Consider the following 20,671-nt stretch of genomic DNA (forward strand, 5'->3'; position numbering starts at 1 on the left):
AGGCGAAGAGATCTATTATGGGTTTCCCCCACATAAGCTTAATCCGTTGAAAAATGGACTCTTTTAGGCACCATTCGCCTTGCTTCAACCGGTTCCTGCTCAGAAAGTCTGCCTTCAGGTTGTCCACACCTCGGATATGCAGGGCCGATGAGAGAAACTGACGTTCCGCTAGAGTCAGGATTCTTCCCGCTATTTTCATTAATGACCGAGAACGGGTGCCCCCCTGATGGTTCACATATGCTACTGCTGTACGATTGTCTGATAGGACTTTCACGTGATGTCCTGTCAGGTGTGTCAGTAAACCTTCCAGCGCCCTTTCGATGGCTAGTAGCTCCCAATTGTTTGAGGATAGATCTTTTTCGTCCTGAGCCCAAGGATCTTGAAGCCATTTTTTGAGGTTCAGTTGCCAACCCAGAGTCTGAAGTGTCTCCATCACTATCTTGACTTGTTCCTGACAGTGAGAGAAATCTCTCCCCACTATCAGGAAGTCGTCCAGATATGGTATTACCAGAGCATCTTTTTCCCTGAGATGTGCCGAGACCTCCGCAATTAATTTCGTGAAGACCCGGGGGGCTATTGCTACCCCAAAGGGCAGAGCCCTGTATTGAAAGTGATGCCACTGAGATTTTATCTGGACTGCCACCCTGAGATATTTGCGGTCTTGCTGCCGGATCGGGACATGATAGTAAGCATCCTTAAGATCCAGGACCGCCATGTAACACCGAGGAAAGAGGAGTTTCACTGCAGATCTTATGGTTTCCATCTTGAATGATGGGACTATCAAATATCTGTTGAGGCCTTTCAGATTTATAATTGTCCTCCAGGAATTGTCTGGTTTCTTTATTAGAAATAGGGGGGAGTAAAAGCCTTCCTTTTTTTCTTTTTCCGGAACTTCTTCCAGTACGAGTTTCTGTATGAGTGACAATACCTCCTCTTCCAGACTCTTTTCTTTCTTGAGAAGATTGCACTGGAGTCTGAATGAATTTTTGTGGTGGCCAATGGTGGAACTTTAATTCCAGACCTGACCCTACTATCTGTCGGATCCAGGTGCTGGATGAGATTCTCTCCCAGGCTGGGAGGAAGTGAGAGAGCCTTCCCCCCACCTGAGAAGGACAGTCATTGGGAGGGTTTTTTGGCTTCCCTGGAGGGCTTGCCGAAATAGAAGCCTCTCCCACCTCTGTATCGCCTGTCAGAATTGTTTTTGTCTCGATCTCGGAATTGTTGCTTTCTGAATTTTCGGCCCCTCTGAAAGGAGCGCCGAAACGCTTGAAATGGTTGTTTTGGAAAATTTTTCTTTGTATCACCCGCTTTTTCCAACATGTCATCCAATGCTGGTCCGAACAAGAAATTTCCCTCACATGGCAGAGAGCACAGTTTTATCTTTGCCTGAGTGTCCCCCGGCCAGCATTTTAGCCATACTGCACGCCGTCCTACATTGGTTAAGGCTGCTGACTTTGCTGCTAGTCTGGCCGAGTCTGCAGAAGCCTCTGCGAGAAAGTCTGCCGCCGCTCTAATAGCCGGTAATGCTTCCAGAATTGACTCTCTGGGAACTCCATGTTCTAGTTGATCCTCCAAGTTGTCTACCCATATCTTTAGAGACCTAGCCACACACGTAGCTGAGATAGCCGGTCTTAGTGCCCCAGCCGAGGTTTCCCAGGCTGTCTTAAGGCAATTGTCAGTCTTCCGGTCCAGCGGTTTTTTCAGAAACCCCAGATCCTCAAAGGGTAGGGAGGTTTTCCTGGCGACTTTTGATATCGCTACATCGATTTCAGGAGCCCTATCCCAGGATGAGGATGCCTCTTCCTCAAAGGGATACCTCCTCTTCAGAGAATTAGATATCTGGGACTTTTTCTCTGGTTTTTCCCATTCGCGTTTTATGAGCCCTTCTAGTTGCTCATTAATAGGGAAGGTCTTACGCTTTTTCTTTTGTAGTCCACTGAACATGAGTTCTTGGGCTGTCTTTTTTGCTCGCTCCTCTACCAGCCCCATGGTAGATCTGATTGCTTTAATAAGTTCATCCGTAGATTCTACTGGGAACGTATCTTCCCCATCTGAGCTACTATCTGAATAGTGCGTTTTATTTGAGTCCTCCTCTGACCCTGTATAGTCTTCTTGAGAGACCCCTGAGGGGCTGGATCTATCCCTAGTTTTCCTATCTGCATCCGCAGATTGTAATGCACTTACTGACTTAAAAACCTCTGTTTGAATTAGGGACCTCAGACTATCCGAGAATGAGGGAGTCTCCTCCGCTATTGTTTTGTTAATACACTCCTGGCATAACTTTTTATTCCAGGCTGTTCCTACGGGACTTTTGCATAAAGCACATTCTTTATTCTTAGATTTTCCCCTACTTTTCTTAGAGACTTCCTATACTCCACCCCGCCAATGTATGTAAGAGAGGGAGGAGAGGGAAGAGAGGAGACAAGAGAAAGAGAACAGACATTAGAGTACTGGACTTTCTCGTAGTTCACTTACCACTCGGACGCTTTCACAAAACAGGTACCGGATCTGGAGGCTGACTGGTCTCACTGTCTCCTAAGGAGACTAGGGACCCCTCCTTCTTGCGTTGACGATCCGCCCGTGCGCTGCCCGAGCGGCTTCCACTGCTGCTGCGGCGTGTCTGGCTCTTTTCGTGTGAGCGTGACCGCCTTTGCTTCCTGGCATGGTTGTATATGCTCTGGCGAGGGGGCTCTCCATCCTGCCGTATATGTCTGCTGCTATCCTGTGCTGAGAGCAGTCACACCCGACCATGTAATGGTGTAGTGACGCCAGCCACTACCGGTTTAAATAGCAGCCCCCAGCTTCAAGCTGCTTAGCAGGAGCCACCTAATGAGAGCAGTCACCTTCAGCCCAAGAGGGAAGGTTATTCCTCTTTTTTTTTTTCTTTTTTTTTTTTTTTTTTTTAAATTGGACCGCCTGGTCCCCGTACCCCGCTTGCGCCCTCTGTGCGCGCGCGCCACTACCTGTGTCCGCGCGCCCCCTAGTGACTGCGCACACCCTCCTGTGTCTCTGCTGTGCGCGCCACCTCTACTTCCGGGTCGCCGCTTACCACTTCCGGTTTAGCGTCGGCTTCCTCCCAGCAAGGCCCCGCCATGCGCGCTACCAATGCGCGCGTCCTTGCCGCCCTGGTGTGCCCAGCGGCGCGAACCCGGGTTTTCCGGTGAGCGCCTGGGCCCCATACCGGTCACCTGCGCACTCCCTCTTACCTGAGGAGAAAGGATGGACGATCCACTATACCACCAACGTATACACCAGGTAAACCTTCCAGAGCCGAATTCTGCGGGGACTGGCGTCTAGTCTCAATAGGGCGGGTACACCAATGTGGCACCCCCGAGGAGCAATATCTTCGCCCAGGCACCGATGTGTCACATGGGCTGCATGGCCACCGTACGTCGACAGGGAGGGAACACGGAAAGTGGCCTCCGTGGACGTCTTACGGGGTACATTTACATCTTGGAGGGTACACCGCCTGTGGTCTCCAAGGTATCCAGCTTCACCCAGGCATCTGCCCCATGGGCTGTGGCCATGCACTCGCTCAGGGGGGGACATAGGAATATATGACCCCCGAGGCGACTACCGGCACCTGGTATCAGGTGTAGCAGACCGGCGCCTGCTATTTGATCACCCGACCCAGGCATCCTCTTCTTTCTTCCAATCATCAAGAGGTTTTCATCTTGAGGGTTTCCCATCGAGGACAGGAAACCAACTGATGCGGAGAGAGGAGCCGCCCCTTTTATCTTGAAGGTTTCCTGTCCTCGCTGGGCGGATCCCCTCTCTCGTGGTGCCGTCATGTAGAATGGAAAAAAGATATTTCACATTTTTTTATTTCATAGGTTAAAAAAAGAGATACAACGCGTTTCGGATACAGTGTATATCCTTCATCAGGTATCATAAAAACACAGTACAAATCCTAATAGTATAAAATTCAGTCAATTTTATACTATTAGGATTTGTACTGTGCTTTTATGATACCTGATGAAGGACATACACTGTATCCGAAACGCGTTGTATCTTTTTTAACCTATGAAATAAAAAAATGTGAAATATCATTTTTGGATGCGAGTCCTGGGAAGCACTGCTGTTTATGGGCTGGATGTGCCTTTCTTGATTTAGCAAGCATTGCCATTCGCCTCTTCGGCACTGAATTTGTCAAGCCATACTTGAAAAACATTTAAAATAGCCTTTATCCGGTCAAAACAAAAAAAGGCTTTTATATTTGGGAACAGATTTCAAACGGGAAAAAAAAAAAAGCAATAAAGATATCGCTCAAATACAAAAGCGCATTGGGCTCAATAGGATGGTGATTGGTGGCACAAACTACTGAATAGGTTTATGAGTGGGGTGGGGGAGGGGGTCACTTTGGGATTATGTACTGCTTGATGTGACCAAAAGGAGCTGTGCAAGAATCAGGCCCCCTCTGATATAATGGAGATCTTATGACAGCTGGCATCACATCAGTGTCAGCACTTCCTATTACTACAGAGCTAGGAGAAGAAGGGGACGGCAGCAGCAGAGTAAGGAGCGTCGCAGACATTAGACCCACTATGGGTAATCTTAGTGCAGTAAGGGAGGCACGAGAAAGCGTCCCGTGACCACACTGGGACAGTTCTGATGATCACTACGGGCGTTCTTTTGGTCAGAACGGTCGCAATCTAACAAGGTTAAGTTGACTTACTCAAGTTCTCTGGGGTCCTAGGAATCTCCTTTTTAGACAAAAAAGGATCTGAAGATAGCATACCAATTAAATCCTCAAGCTCTGTTCCTCGATCAGATGCAGAATTTTGAGATTCGTCAACTATGTAATCAGCAACCTAGACAAAAAGAAAATGAAGTGAGTAATTGAATAGTAACAAACGCAATGCAACAGCAATAATTGTGCAAAAGCAGATTCTCATAAGGCAGTGTCTTGTGCAATAATTTTGAAATTTGACAAAATTCCAGACTGCTTAAGATACAGCAACCTACAAACCTATATAATTGAACTCTTTCAGTCACATTTCCACTGGTATACAACTGCTAGTCTATAGCCGTGCAGTCCACCTTTTCTAACATGTGTTAAAATAATGGATCACACAGACCTCACTAGAGCGGAATTGTAATAGGAGTAATTGTGGTTGTTCTTTAATTTTTATTTTCAGTTTGTAGCTAATGATATATGCTTGTGCCTAAGGCAAGCCTGCAGGGAGGAGGGGGGGGGGGGGGGGTCTTCATGTGGTGCTCCGATTAGATATTCATAATGCAGGCTGCTGACAGGTCACTGATCTGTCCCCTAGTTTACATAATGAATATCTGTACATACTTAAAAAAAGAAAACAAAAAACCCTGCTCTGCAGCATAACTGCATGTTTTATGTGCCAATAAGAAAAAAAACCCAGAACAAATCAATTTGAAAATGGCACCCGCCGCACCTGCGCAGTAGCTGCTATCGGTGTCTATAGCTGTAATCTGATAGCTGCTACTGCGCATGCGCCGGTGGCACCATCTTACTGAAGGAAAAAAAATTCCTCCTCCAATATGGTGCCGCCCGTGCAGTAGTAGCTCGGAAATAGCTGAGAGTTGCCATCACCTATTGGATCACAGCTATAGACACAGCTAGCTACTGCGCAGGCGCGGCGGGTGCCATTTTCAAATTGAATTGTTTTTTGTAATGCTGTAGATAAGCCCCCGATGAAACCTGAAAGATAAGAACAACAAGTTAGATTATACTCACCTGGGGGGTGGAATGGTCAGATGGGTGTCGCGGTCTGGCGCCTCCCATCTTCATGCAATGACGTCATCTTCATTGTTTGTCGCGGCTCCTACGCAGGCGAAATTCTCTGCCCTGTTGAGGAAACAGCAGAGTACTGCAGTGCGCAGGCGCCGGGAAAGGTCAAAGAGGCTCGGTGCCTGTGCACTGCAGTACTTTACTCTGCCCTCAACAGGGCAAATCAGTACGTGCCTGCCCAGGAGCTGCAACAGAACCAAGGAAGACGACATCATCGCACTAAGATGAGAGGATTCGGACTGCGACACCCATCGGACCGGACCCCAGGTGAGTATAATCTAACTTGTTTTTCTCATCTTACAGGTTACATCAGGGGCTTATCTACAGCATTACAGAATGCAGTAGATAAGCCCCTAATGGCAGTGGCCGCAGCTTATAAACGGTGTTCCAAATTATTATGCAAAAAGAGTTTAGGAGTGATAAGGTTAGAATTTTTTTTGTTTGTCATTTAAACTCATTGATGGTGATGTGTGTCAGGGCTCTTTATATCACTGAAAGCAATTGCAGATACCTGTGCAAATTAGTTTGGCAGGTGTGTCCAAATAAAGGCAAGACTACTTAAGAAGGCTGTTCCACATTATTTAAGCAGCCTACATTTTTTGCCAAAATGGGTAAGAAAAAGGATGTGTCGGCTGCTGAGAAGCAAGAAATTGTGGAGTATTTAGGTCAAGGCATGACTACAATCAACATTGCCAAGACACTTCATCGTGATCATCGCACAATCAAGAAGTATGTAGCAGATTCCCAGCACACACGTGTGCGTGCTGATAAGGAAAAATTGAGGACTCTATCCAACAGGCAATTGCGTCAGGTTAAAAGAGCAGCTGCAAAAATGCCTTGTCATAGCAGCAGACAAGTTTTTGAAGCTGCTGGTGCCTCCAACGTCCCCCGAACATCAAGATGCAGGGTCCTTCAGAGGTTTGCAGCTGTGCGTAAGCCATCCTGTCGACCACCTCTATCCACTGCACACAAGCAGAAACGGCTCCAGTGGGCCAAACGATACATTTAGACTGACTTCCAACCTGTTTTGCTCACCGATGAGTGCCGTGCAACGCTCGATGGTCCAGATGGATGGAGTGGAGGATGGCTGGTTGATGGACACCCCATGAAAACACGGCTAAGGCGCCAACAAGGAGGAGGTGGAGTAATGTTTTGGGCTGGAATCATGGGGAGAGAGATTGTCGGCCCCTTTAGGATCCCTGAAGGGGTAAAGATGAACTCCATAGTCTATGTGGAGTTTCTAAAACAGCACTTCCTGCTATGGTTCAAGAGGAAGAACCGTGCTTTCCGCAGCAAGATCATTTTCATGCATGATAATGCACAGTCTCATCCTGCAAATAACACATCTGCATCTCTGGCTGCTATGGGCATAAAAGAGGACAAACTTATGGTGTGGCCACCATCTTCCCCTGACCTCAACCCCTTTGGGAACCTCTGGAGCATCATCAAAAGGAGTGTCTATGATGGCGGGAGGCAGTTCACATCTAAGCAACAGCTCTAGGAGGGTATTCTGTCCACATGCTACACAATTGAAGCACAAACCATCCAAAAACTGACAAATTCAATGGACGAGAGAGTTCAGAAGCTTCTTTCGAACAAGGGGTCCTATGTGCAAATGTAACATCACCTAGAATAAAGTTATGACTTGAAAACTGTTTGATTTCATTTTGTAATAAGCTGATAATGCTTATAATTTCACAATTGACCATTTTTTTGTTCAAAATAAAAATAAAAAAGGTTCAAAACTCTGCTGTGCATAATAATTAGGAACATGCATTTTGAGTGTTTCTTATTTTTAAAAATATACTGTTTTCATAGGCAGTTTGTTCAAAAACAATCCAATTATACTAGAATATTAGATGACTGGAAAACAACAATGACTGCAATTCATATAGGTAATTTAGAGAAAATATGAGGAAATATTTTTTGCATAATAATTTTGGAACACAGTGTATGTGAAAAATTAGGTGACAGATTCCCTTTAAGTGTAGTAAGTGCAGCTCAGTTCAAGACCCTGCTGCTAAACACAAATGCTGCGCAGAGACCGAGTTCAGCTCTTGAGCTCCCACCATACTTGCAATGGTGTACAAATAACTCACTTTGCGCCAACAGGTTAAAATAAATGAGAGGTAAACTTGCTTATGTATGACTACTCAAGACAAGATGCAAAAAGCAGAAGACAGTAATGAACATCTATGCTAACATCTCAAGCAAATTAAGGAAAATAAGGTTTCAAACCTGTTGTGCAAGCTGTAGACATGCAGCACTCTTCGCATCCTGGTCACATGGTTTTGGAGTTTCCTGCAGTAAGCTGCCTGCAGGTGTTGTCCAGCTAGCATCTGACCCTCTCTCTATTGTAGGGGTTGGAGTTCTTTGTACAAAACTATTTTCTCCAGTAGAGTTAGGTGAGAGAAGTTCCTGTGAAAGTTCAATTAGTAGATATACAGCATCTCACATGGTGATGGTACATTCATTCAAGCACACAGTCAGTGACCCATGAGTCGCAATAAAGCTCTCAGTTGACATGGTTACCAAAAATAGTTTTCGATTTACTTTATGCAAAAGCATAAATGAACTTGGTAACTAGGGGAGTTAATAGGCAGTTTTTTTGTTTTTTTTTTAAACCAGCACCCTGCTTTTTTCTATGGTCAAAATTGTAGCATTTATAGCAATCGTCAGGCACATTCTGCATGTACACATGCAGCACAGTATAAAAAAAATTGAAATTATTATTAGACTCAGCCGTAATTAAAAAGCATAAAAAAAAAAATTACCTTTTCATTTAAGGACAATCTACGCATATGAGAAGTCAGTTTGTTATCAAGAGGTAGAGATTTCCTAGAGAGGGGAAAAAGTAACTCATTACAATACTTCTCAATTAACATAGCAAACCTTTCAAGCCCCCCCAAAAAAAGAAGAAAGATGGCACTTGGTCAAGAGTTAGGTGGAAACTAGACAAAAGCAGCAATAGGTCTCATGCTCACTGAAACTAGAGAAAGGCTGCATTTATGAAGGCAAACTTTTGGATCTACAAGACAACCATCATCATGTACTTGTAGTATCTGCAATGGTTACTCTAACATAAGCGACATCCCAGAATTACTATACAACGGCCATGGGGTGGGGCTTGCCATACTACAGGTTGCTGGCCCCTGTAAAAAAAAAAAAAAAAAAAATATATATATATATATATATATATATATATATATATATATATATATATATATATATATTTATATTACTTCTGTGCATTTGACTGCAGAGGCAGCATTAAAATAAACACAGAAAATGCATATATTTAAGGGAATTTGTCAGGTCCCCCTACCTTTAAAGGGAATGTAGCAATGCAACAACTCTTTAAACATACTTATAAAGTCACATAGGGGACTTAGCCACTATAGTAACTTTAGTTTTAAATACAGTATATAAAAAAAGTTTTAAAACATGCAAATAAGTGTTTGAGTGCGTCCTTGGCATAGTTAAGGGCTCAGAGCAGCATTCCACTTCCTCAATTAGCATCCTCTGCATTGTGCCTTCGCTTTACATACTTTGTTAAGACCGAATGCTACTTGAAGTGAATCACTGGCCCTGTACAGACACTGAAAGAACCTAGTGAGAGTGCACATCAATACAATCAGGAGAGGTGTGTCTGGCACTCACTATTGAGTGATCCCATCTGCAGCGACCATTCATGGCTCACTCCGTAGGGAATAGATGTTGCAGACATGATAGAGTGATATGAGCATGCATGTGTGCAAACACCTGAAGGGTAAGGAATTCAATTAAGAGTGCAGAAATATCAAGGTAAAGGGAACTGCAGATTATCCTAATTGAGGTGTCAGAATGGTGCACTAGGCCTTCAGACATGCCAAGGGTGCACCATGGGCTCATTGATTTGCATATGCAAAAGAAAAAAGTGAAGAATTCATACTAAAAAGGTATGATTTTTAATGGGAGTGAAGTCTCGTGACTGTAGCAATAATCTGAATGTGGGCAAGACAAACTGCCTTTACAATTTCAGGTGGTAATATACAAAGCTTTACACTTTCTAGACACCAATCCAAGTGGAAAGGCATTATGTACATTTACCCTCAAATCAACTTGCTCCACCAATTCCTCAACAGTGCAGATTTTTTGTTTATTTTGCATGTTAATTTCTGTTTAGGCTTATTGCTCCTTTAAAAGCTCTGCGGTATAATGAGAACATGCCTGTAGAACTTTAGCTTTCATGGCTGTAAACAAAAAGCATTCTAAAAATGAAGGATACTTTGTAATATGGAAAAGGAGATAAATCCAGTGAGCCAAGTTTGAAGTACTTAAAAAATCTTTTTCTTTATTTCAAACGTAGATTAAAAATATTTATCCATAGCAGCATATTATAGATATAGGCAGAAATAGGAAAAATTACTGCTGTAAAGCGCACGGCAAGAGGCGTTTCGGCTAGACCTTTATCATTGCCATAATACACATTGCTATTTTTCTGGGATATAAGAAGGAAAAGATCCTAAGATAGGTGGTGCTATAGTTGATTAAGCGTTAATAGATCACACTTGTGGGCATCCACCTATAAGATTAACTATTTAAAAACAAGTGTTAACCCTAACAAAAGCTAATACGCTAGCAGTAATTTTTCCATATATTTTACAATACATGATATAACAGAATATATATATATATATATATATATATATATATATATATATATATATATATATATATATATATATATATATATATATATATATACATACATACACAGATTTTATTCTCATGTTATCCTCCACAATACTTCTATAATATAAATTTTGCTCAAAAAAGTATAATTATAAACTTAGGACAGAGCATGTTGTAATAATTAACATAAGAATCATAATTTTAGGATTTTTAATAAATTCTAATTAGATCTTGTCTATTGTTTAAGCCAATTGGCATCCTAGTTTCCAAAGTAAAAATCCAAGCAGATTCTCTGTTAAGTAGTTTACGTTTTCTATCGCCCCCTCTGGTAGACCGTGTTACTAAGGGTACCATTACACCTAGCAATGCACCAGCGATCCCGACCAGCGATATGACGCGGTCAGGATCGCTGGTGCATCGCTAGGTGGTCGCTAGTGAGCTGCCTCACAGGAAGATCTCACCAGCGACATCGCTGGGGACGGGGATCGCTACTTAACTGTCAGACGAGGCGATCCTGACGTCCTCCTCCCGCGTCCACACGTCGCTTGTCGTCACAGCAGGAAGCGCCGCAGGAAGTGGCCGACGAGGAATGATCCAGCAGCTTCTCGCGCGATCAGCGATAACCAGCGGGGGAGCCGGTCGGAGGTAAGTATCACATGCAGCGATATCGCTAGCAATATCGCTGCAACGTCACAAAATCGGTGACTTTACAGCGATATTGCTAGCGATATCGCAGTGTGTAACGGGGGCTTAACTCTATTGCTTTAAACCTGAAGCTATCAAAATTGCCAGAATGATATTGTGAAAAATGCCTGGAGACCGCTGATGGATTGAAGCTGGAGGGGTTAATAGCATCAGAAATGTGTCTTCTAATTCTTTTCCTCAGTTTTCCCGTTGTGCAACCTATATACTGTTTACAACATGATGTACAGTCAATCAAATATACGTAGGTGGAATTACAGTTCAAAAAACTGTTAATAGGATATTCTTTGTTGCTATGGAATGAGGAAAATTTGTTGATTTTATGTGCATATTGACAAGTACATCTCTTATTTCCACATTTAAAAAACCCCTTTAATTTCAGCCAGGTGTCACTGGTTTCCAGCGAGGAATTCAAATACAGACTCGGCGATAGTTTATCCTGCAAAGTGGGTGCTTTTTTTGCTACATAAGTAATTTGGTTTTCTGCAATAATTTGTTTTAGTTTTGGATCCTGGCTTAACACTGGAATATATTTCTTTATAATAGAGACTATGTTGTTATACTGAAGACTATATGGAGTAGAGAAAATTTTTTTTTTATTATTTGGAAATTGTTTTTTTTTTTATTTATTATTAAATCCTTTCTATCAATATCCTTGACTATTTTGGTTGCTCTCTAACATCCAATTTGGATATCCTCTATTTTTTAGTCTCATATTGACTAATTCCTGTGCATTTTTATATGTTTTTGGATCAGTCGAATTTCGTTTATACCTTATAAGCTCTCCTATGGGGATGTTTTTTATCACATGTTGAGGATGGCAAGAATCAGCTGCCAGTAATGTATTTTTGGCAGTGCTTTTGCGGTAGGGGCTAATAAAGATTTTTTTATTATCATTTTCATCTAGACCTGCTGTTAATGTGACATCTAGAAAATTCACTGAATTTTTATTCCAAAAATGTGTAAAGGCCAAGTTGAAATCGTTCACATTAATGCTGTTTATAAAACTGGAGGATACCTCCTGTGTTCCTTTCCATATAATGACTTTGTAATATGAAACACTTGCCTTCCAGTAGGTGTGACCAATGGAGGATCCATAAAATTCATTAAGGAATCATCGGGTTCTCTGTTCCTAAAGCTAGAATCATTGCTTGAGTATTCTAACAATACAAAAGTACAGAAAGATAAATGCGTAAGTGCAGGCAATAGACTTAATTTGGCCCAGTATATAAAAATTGAGTCTCAAAAGTGATATTTTGCTTCTGTACCTGTAAATTTATATTGCAGATAAGCCAACAGGTTGTAGAAAAACATAATATAAAACACACGCACAGTCACATACACACAGTTGTGTGAAAGTGTTTGCCCCCTTCTTGATTTTTAATTTTTTTGCATGTTTGCCATATTTAAACGTTTCATATCAAAGTTAAATATTAGGCAAAAGATGACAAGTAAAAACACAAAATGCAGATTAAAGTTTTCAATTAGGGTCTTTATTATTAACGGGAAAAGAAATCCAAACCTACAGGGCTGTGTGTGAAAAAAGGGATTGTCAACACAAAAGTTGAGCTTTTTGGATGGTATATGCCCAATAACATCTGGCGTATAAGTAACAGCATTTCAGAAAAGGAACTTCATACCAACAGTAAAATATGGTGGTGGTGGTGCTACCAGACTTTTTTCTGTATTATCTGGCTGGACAGGCCAAAGCCATATGCAAGTTGATGCCTGATGATCACCTCCCTAACTCTGAAAGCCACTTACTCCATGCTGCAAGAGTTAGCTGTCTACTGGGTTTCCTAGAATTGGAAAAAAAATAAATGTCCGTTTGTTGCCCCTGCTTCGCCTGGCACGATCAGTGTGGAGGCAGATTAAGAGAGTAATTGGATTTGGAGACATGGTGGCTGAAATGGTTACTTTCCGGCATTGCTTGAACACCCGTCTGCCGAGTTCTGGATTCAACACGATGTTTCCTCGGTAGGCGATTTGCATGATCATGGAATCTTGGTGTCTTTTGAACAATTACAGGTCAAATGTAACATTCCAAGATGCCAATTTTTCCGCTATCTACAAATGAGGTTGGCCTTTCAATCACACATGAGAAATATGGGGATAAACAAAGCTATATCGTCTCTGCCCTTGATAGGCATCCTTATATCGCAAGGTCCCCAGGGTCTTATCTCCACTTTGTACACATATATGCTATCGGTAGGGGCAGAATCTGCCATAAACTCGGTTAAAGGGAAGTGGGAGAGGCTCATCCCCGATGTACAGGGAGAATGGGGAGAAATTCTGGAATCTCCGATCGGGGTGTCTCCGTCTATCAATATAACAGAATGATAAAATTATATATTATAAATCAATCATATCTGACCCCGACCCGACTATTCAGGATGGGCCGATTCCAATCATCGGAATGTGTTTGAGATGTCACTCATTGGATGCAGACTTTATACACATGATTTGGCAATGCCCTATTATTGAAGGAGAATGTGCGGCCATCTCTTCATGACCCCAAAATGAAGCGCACTTGGGTTATACAGTAGGACAATGATCCAAAAAACACCAGCAAGTTCACCTCTGAATGGCTTAAGAAAAACAAAATTAAGACTTTAAAGGTCAGAACTATGACTACTCCAATCAGATTGACACGCTGTAGCATGACCATAAAAAAAGGTAGATGTTCGGAAACTATCCAATGTGGCTGAATTACTACAAATTCTGCAAAGATGAGTGGGCCAAAATTCCTCCGCTGTAAAAAAGACTCATTACCAGTTATTAGGTTTAGGGGGCAATAACATTTTCACACAGGTCCCTGTAGGTTTGAATTTTTTTCTCTAAAGACCGTGTTTACTTGTGTTATCTAACATCCAAATTCGTTTGGTGATCTGAAACATTTAAGTGTGACAAACATACCAAAGAATAGGAAATCAGGAATGGGCAAACAGTTTCATGCAACTGTAAAATAATAAAATTATATTAACATACACACAAACACATATATACCCCGTATTTTCAGGCGTATAAGACGACCCCCCAACTTTTATAGTTATAATATACAGTTTGGGATATACTCAGAGTATAAGACTACCCCCCTCTTCCAGCGTTTGCCGTGCTGCCATGCACATGACAGCGCAGCAACCACCACTTCTGATTGGCGGGGAAATCATCCCCACCGGTCAGATGCGGTTCCCACGCTGTCAAAAGACGGTACGTCCATAGGGGTTATGATGGCCGTACGGCACTTAGAAACCCGCTGTTTACCTTGGATACCAGCTCCCAGCGCAAGCACGCTGGTATCCAAAGTACACAGCGGGTAACTAAGCGACGTGCGCGCTTAGTTACTTGCGGTTTACCTTGGATACCAGCTCCAGCTCACTGATCGATGGTCTCCCGCTGCCACACGCAGCGATGCGTGCTGGCCAGCGGGAAACCAACGATCAAAAAAATGTCCAGGGCATTCGAGCACAATCAGCGATACCCGGCAGGAGGGCTGGTCGCTGATACAGGTCACACACAGCGAGATCGCTGGCGAGATCGCTGTTGCGTCACAAAAATTGTGACTCATCAGCGATCTCGCTAGCGATCTCACTGTGTGTGATGGGGACTTTACTCTTCAACACCTAGTTAACCCCTCCTTGCCTCATTAGCCGGGATCTCATATTAAGTAAACTTTGGACTTCTGCAAATTAGTCTCATTTAATCTTTTAAGATTACATCAGTATTTTCCCCGGTAGCGCTCTTCAGTTTTAGTGCTTTGACTCACTAGCAAAAATTCTATTGGAATTTGGTAATTAATCACCCTAAAATATCCTCTCAGCGCACAGATGGAAATAAAGTGCAAGCATGTGATTTAACTATGTATATTTTAAACGCAGAGCATCAACAATCCGTGTCCCTCCTAAAATTTCTCAATCAAATCCGGCTACAGATGAACCTATAGATGACTGACTCAAGTGACAAGGCCTCTGGTAGTGAACACCTACAGTCAGACTCAGACTAGACCTTTCCTTAAAAAGTCTTTGGCACAAGCAATGCAATGAAGCCTTGGTCACCGAAATAGGCATGCGTGCTAAGGCCTGTTTCACACATCCGTTTGTGTCCAGTCAGTCAAAATCAACCGTTTTGCAAAAAAAACGGATACGACATTTTTCTTGGCGGATCCGTTTTTTTTTCCCCATTGAGCTGCATTACCGGCGGATCTTGACGGATCCAACGGATGGCCATCCGTGTTTTTGCGGATCCGCAAACATTTTGACGTCCGCCGACATGCCCGAACGGACCATGCAACGTTTTTTCGGGTGGCCGGATCCGCATTTCTCACTGCGCATGCCCGAAAGACTTCACTCAGCCGCAAATTTGACCCTAAAATCTATTCTGGCGGCTGAAAAATTCTCTCTTTCCCCAGGCAGCGGTTCCTTTAAAATTCTTCCTTTGACGGATCCGTTAAAATCACAGTCCGGTGCCAAAAGTTGTGGTCAGTACAGGCACAGATCCGTTATCCGCCATTTTAGCGGATTTTGACTGACCAAAAAAACTGATGTGTGAAACAGGCCTAACCTACAACAAATTGGCAACAGAGTGGAGTCTTTGGAAAATACACAGGCTTCACTAATAAACCACTCAAATAACTTAAAAGATCAACTGTTTTTTCACCAAACCCAGCTGAATAATGAATCTCTTACTATAGAAGATCAAGAGTCGCAGGAAAAATGTCAGAATTAAAGGTATTCCTGAGAGCGTGTCAGCAGATATACTTGAAAAAGCGACTAAAGAGATATTTACAATGATATTACCGCAGGAGACAAGTGAACAAATTTTAGAGAGGGACCACAGATCGCTTAGACCTAAACCAAGGTCTTCAGACCCCTCCGAGAGATGTAATTTGTGGCTTACTAAATTTTTTAGATACCTCAGCTGTCCTATCCGCTGCTCGCGATTGCAAAACTATCACATACGAAGGCACTGCCATCCAATTGTACCAAGATATGGCAACATAGACTCTCGCTAAACGCCGGAAACTGAAACCTCTTTTAGATGTGCTTCGATCAAACAAAATTTTAAACAAGTGACTATTTCCTTTTGGACTGGCAATACATGATGGAGGAAAACAGGTCATTGTCCGATCTCCAGATGACCTTTCTAAAGTTTGGGAAACTTTCAACATCCATTCTGTGGAGGTCTCCTCTTGGCTGCCCCTCAACATGGACCTGCGTACTCCCCCTCCACTATTCCCTTCGCTGGAAGGACCTGGGAAGAGGTATTCCTCCCCTAAACAAGGGAAACTTGGCGCAAAAAAGAAACACCCTCCTTGAGTCATCAATCTCACTCATTGCTCATTTTTCATTTTATAGCCTAGCAATGAGTATCCTGTATTCAAATTTTCTTTTTCTGGAAAGTTATGGTTTAGTGTCTATTCATTAATGAGGTGTGGACCACACATCTCAGTTCTTTGGTGGGAGTTACCCACTTCATTTTTAAGGAAATTGTTCTAGGTTTGTTATAATTTGATGCATAATGGACTGTCCCATCTGCTTTTGGAGGATGCTTCGACCCCCCCCCCCCCCCACCGCAGATCAGATGTTTTCTGTAAATATTTGTTACCCAGTTATCCCCATTGTTTCGTTTGTTCTAACTGTGAGGTGCACATGTGGAGTCATTTTAACCCATTTTACTTCTAAACTATCGCTAATAACACCATAACAGTTGCTATAGTAGTAGCCTCATATAATATAAAGGGCATGTGCTCCCCAAGTAAGTGTAGCCAGATAATGAAGTTGTTACACTCTAAGAACACCAGTATTGCATTCCTTCAAGAGACGCATTTTAAGAGAGGTCGTGTTCCTGATGTGACCAGAACACGCTTCCCGACCCTGTACCATAGTACGGGTTCTTCAGCTTCTAGGGGAGTATTGCCTTTAAGAAGAATGTACGTTTCACGTTGAGTGACATTATATCTGCCCGGTTGGAAGTTATTGCATGATAAAAAGGGCTACTGGCCAATACTAAAATTACATTGTGTAATTTATATGCCCCCAATACCAACCAAATTAGTTGGCTTGTTAAAGTCCTACATACTCCTCACCTGTTCACTGAGGGTTTTCTTGTGGTGGGAGAGATCTCAATGTCTCACTTAACCCATTAATAGACACCTCATCTGGTAAATCTTCTATTTCCCAAAAACCCTGAGAAAACAACTTACAATCACTTAATTTAATAGACCCATGGAGAACTTTAAATCCCTCGACCAAAGATTATACTTTTTTTCTTCTCCCTACAATAGCTAATCTGACGCAATCAACACACCTTCAACTTGTAAAATCGGCAACAATTGATGTTATCTGCCTTTCACATCACGCTCAGATTTTTTTTTTTTTAGAAATTAGTATTACCTCTCTCCCTTTAAGGCCCCGTTACATTTAGCGATGCACCAGCGACGATACGACCCCGTCAGGATCGCTGGTGCATTGCTAAATGGTCGCTAGTGAGCTGCCAAACAGGCAGATCTCACCAGCGATGCAGCAGCAGTCGATAATTACCTGGCAGACACGGCGATGAAGACTTCTTCCGCACGCGTCCATGGCTCGCTTGTCGGCACAAGCAGGGAGCAGACGACGAGAAAACGGCCCAGGACGTTCTCGCGCGATCACCGATAACCAGCGGGGAGAGCCGGTCGGACGGAGGCGAGTGTCACATGTAGCGATATCGCTAGTGATATCGCTGCTGCGTCACAAAATCGGTGACGCTTTAGCGATATCGCTGTGTGTAAAAGGCCCTTCGCTCATGGATGCTTGCTGAATGAGATTTTATTGGATTCTAGTTCCCATATTTCTAAACTAACCAGCTCTCGAGGTTTTTCTTTCAGGAGAATTCTCGTTCAGGCCCATCACTGCCCATGGTGTGGTAGGCGCATAAGGCTGTTATGAGAGGAGAATCTGTAGCATTGGCTTCACATTTAAAGGAGGAAAGGTCGATAGAGACTATTTTTATCCTCCGCCAGATAAACTCTTGAAACGCTGCATAAAAAATCTTTAGCGACAAACAGAGGAAGAATTGATTAAACTCAGACAATATTTGAAGGATCTTTTGAATGTCCAGTCGGCAAAGATTTATATGAGAAGTTGTCAAAAATGTTATCCCCATGGTAATATAGGCAGTAAAATCATGTCTTCATTATTAAGGAAACGTAATGACAAGTCATTCACAAAGCAACTTAATGCCACTGATCGTTCTGCGATCTCTGAAACAGTGGATATTGCCAGGGAGTTTAAAACTTATGAAAAGCTGTATAATCTGGAAACACCTAGGGACATTCTAGATCCAGCAATAGCTTCTTAAAGATTAGCCGGGTTTCTAGACCCTTTAAACCTTCCTAAACTCCCTCTAGAAGACCATTCCTTGCTGATAGCCCCTGTCACTACTCAACAGGTGCTAGATAGGGCGGCACGGTGGCTCAGTGGTTAGCGCTGGTTAGTCCTGGGTTCGAATCCCACCAAGGACAACATCTGCAAGGAGTTTGTATATTCTCCCCGTGTTTGCATGGGTTTCCTCCGGGTACTCCGGTTTCCTCCCACATTCTAAAGACATACTAATAGGGAATTTAGATTGTGAGCCCCATCGGGGACAGCGATGCTAATGTGTGCAAACTGTAAAGCGCTGAGGAATATGTTAGCGCTATATAAAAATAAAGATTATTATTATTAGATATCCTGCAGACTATTCCCAATGGGAAAGCCCCAGGCCCAGATGGACTCTCCATCTTGTATTATAAAAAATGTATTAATCCTTTGCTCCCATATCTAGTAACTCTGTTCAACTCTTACTTAAATGGTCACTCTTTACCTAAACAGTCCTTAGAGGCCTTTATTACTGTCTTCCCGAAAGATGGGAAGGATCCTAATCTCTGCGCCAGTTATAGACAGATTTCTTTACTCAATGCCGGCACAAAGCTATGGGCCAAAATTTTAGAGACGAGATTAAGTAATACCAAAGCTAATTCATACAGATCAGGCTTGGTTTGTGAAGGGCAGGTAAGGGAGAAAATTCAATGAAAATGATCCAATCCATAATGTTAGCTAAAGCCCATGGCATCCCGTTGGCCCTTCTATCCACTGACGCCAAAAAGGCTTTTGATAGAGTCATTATTAGTATTGGATAAGTTTGGCTTCCCTCCGCAGTTTACCTCTGCAGTTCTTTCCCTGTACTCACAGCCTACTGCTAAGGTGAGAGTCAATGGCACGTTGACTCAGAGCTTTAATATTAACAACGGCACTAGAGAGGGGTGCCCTTTGTCTCCTCCTTTATTCATCCTGACCATAGAGACGCTAATTCAGAGGGCAAGACAAGAGGAATCTATTACAGGAGTGAAGATTGGGACGGTGGAATTGAAAACATTAGGTTTCGCTGATGATTTTTTATTACAACCAAACGTCTTTCAGCTTTTCCAATTATCCTCAATATATTGAACCAATTCGGTCATATATCCAACTTTAAAATCAATATCACGAAATCAGAAGCACTTAATATAAATCTGCCAAATTCACAATTACTCTTCGCGAGCTATCTCCCTTTATATGGTCCACAAAAGCATTAAAATATTTGTGGGTATACATCACCAAAAATCCCGTAGATTTATTCCAAACTAATTTTTCTCCATTCTCCGCTTTTGAAGAAAGTAGAGACATTAATGAAATCTTATGACCAATCTTCACTTTCTTGGATGGGATGTGTCAATATATTCAAAGCATATATTATGCCGATAATTTTATATACTATGAATAGGATTCCCATAAACATACCCCAAACTTTTTTCAAAACTTTAAAACGTCTAATGTCTAGATTCCTGTGGAATCAGAAAAAAAAAAAAAAAAAAGCAAGATTGCCTTTCAAATTCCTTTCATACACGATTTCCTCAGGAGGTTTAGGAGTCCCAGATCCTTATATTATAAAGCTATACATTTGAGTAGATGGCCAAGAATAGTTCTTAATTACGAAGAGGAGACCGGGAGGATATTGATTTGATTTTATTAGGGGCAAAAGGAATACCATATCTATGGTCTCAACCGAATCCCCCTGACACCTTTAGGTTAGATGGAATCCGCTCTACTACTCTTCAGACTAAACGATTAGTGAGCTTCCGACTGCCTCTTTCCCATCTACACTGACACCTATTGGCTCTATACCATATCTAATAGATCCTGATTTTAACGATCCATACAACCTCTGGTCTGCATTACCTAGAGAAACATTGACCAGTTTCCATGACAATAAGATTTTGGGGAATAACTAGTGGCCTGTTGATGACTTGGCTCATCCAAAAGATTTTCTTCATCTGCAACATGTTAGGCAGACCCAATACCAATTTAGACAATAATATCCTTTTAAGTCTAATTGGTCCTGGCTAGATATCATGAATAAATTACCGTCCAAAATTAAAACTTATCTCCTGTCTGTATGCTCACCTTAGTGTTCCCCCTCTTAAGTTTAAACCTTCTTACATATATTCCTGGGAATCAGATCTTAATGTTAGTT

At 42.4% G+C, this 20,671-nt stretch overlaps 1 protein-coding gene across 1 annotated transcript in view; it reads right to left on the bottom strand.

Annotated features, from left to right (window-relative positions):
* Positions 1-20,671, bottom strand: part of LOC141055737 (HAUS augmin-like complex subunit 6) — an 83,926-nt gene that overhangs the window by 25,554 nt on the left and 37,701 nt on the right. The window contains exons 11-14 of the mRNA XM_073552426.1: positions 12,207-12,300; positions 8,539-8,602; positions 8,003-8,182; positions 4,676-4,811 (exon numbers count right to left, since the gene is read on the bottom strand). Of these exons, the coding sequence (XP_073408527.1) occupies positions 4,676-4,811; positions 8,003-8,182; positions 8,539-8,602; positions 12,207-12,300 (474 nt within the window). The remainder of the gene's footprint in view (positions 1-4,675; positions 4,812-8,002; positions 8,183-8,538; positions 8,603-12,206; positions 12,301-20,671) is intronic.

Source organism: Dendrobates tinctorius, unplaced genomic scaffold (genome assembly GCF_039654945.1).
Source record: "Dendrobates tinctorius isolate UK_male_01 unplaced genomic scaffold, ASM3965494v1 ptg000191l, whole genome shotgun sequence".
NCBI lineage: Eukaryota > Metazoa > Chordata > Amphibia > Anura > Dendrobatidae > Dendrobates > Dendrobates tinctorius.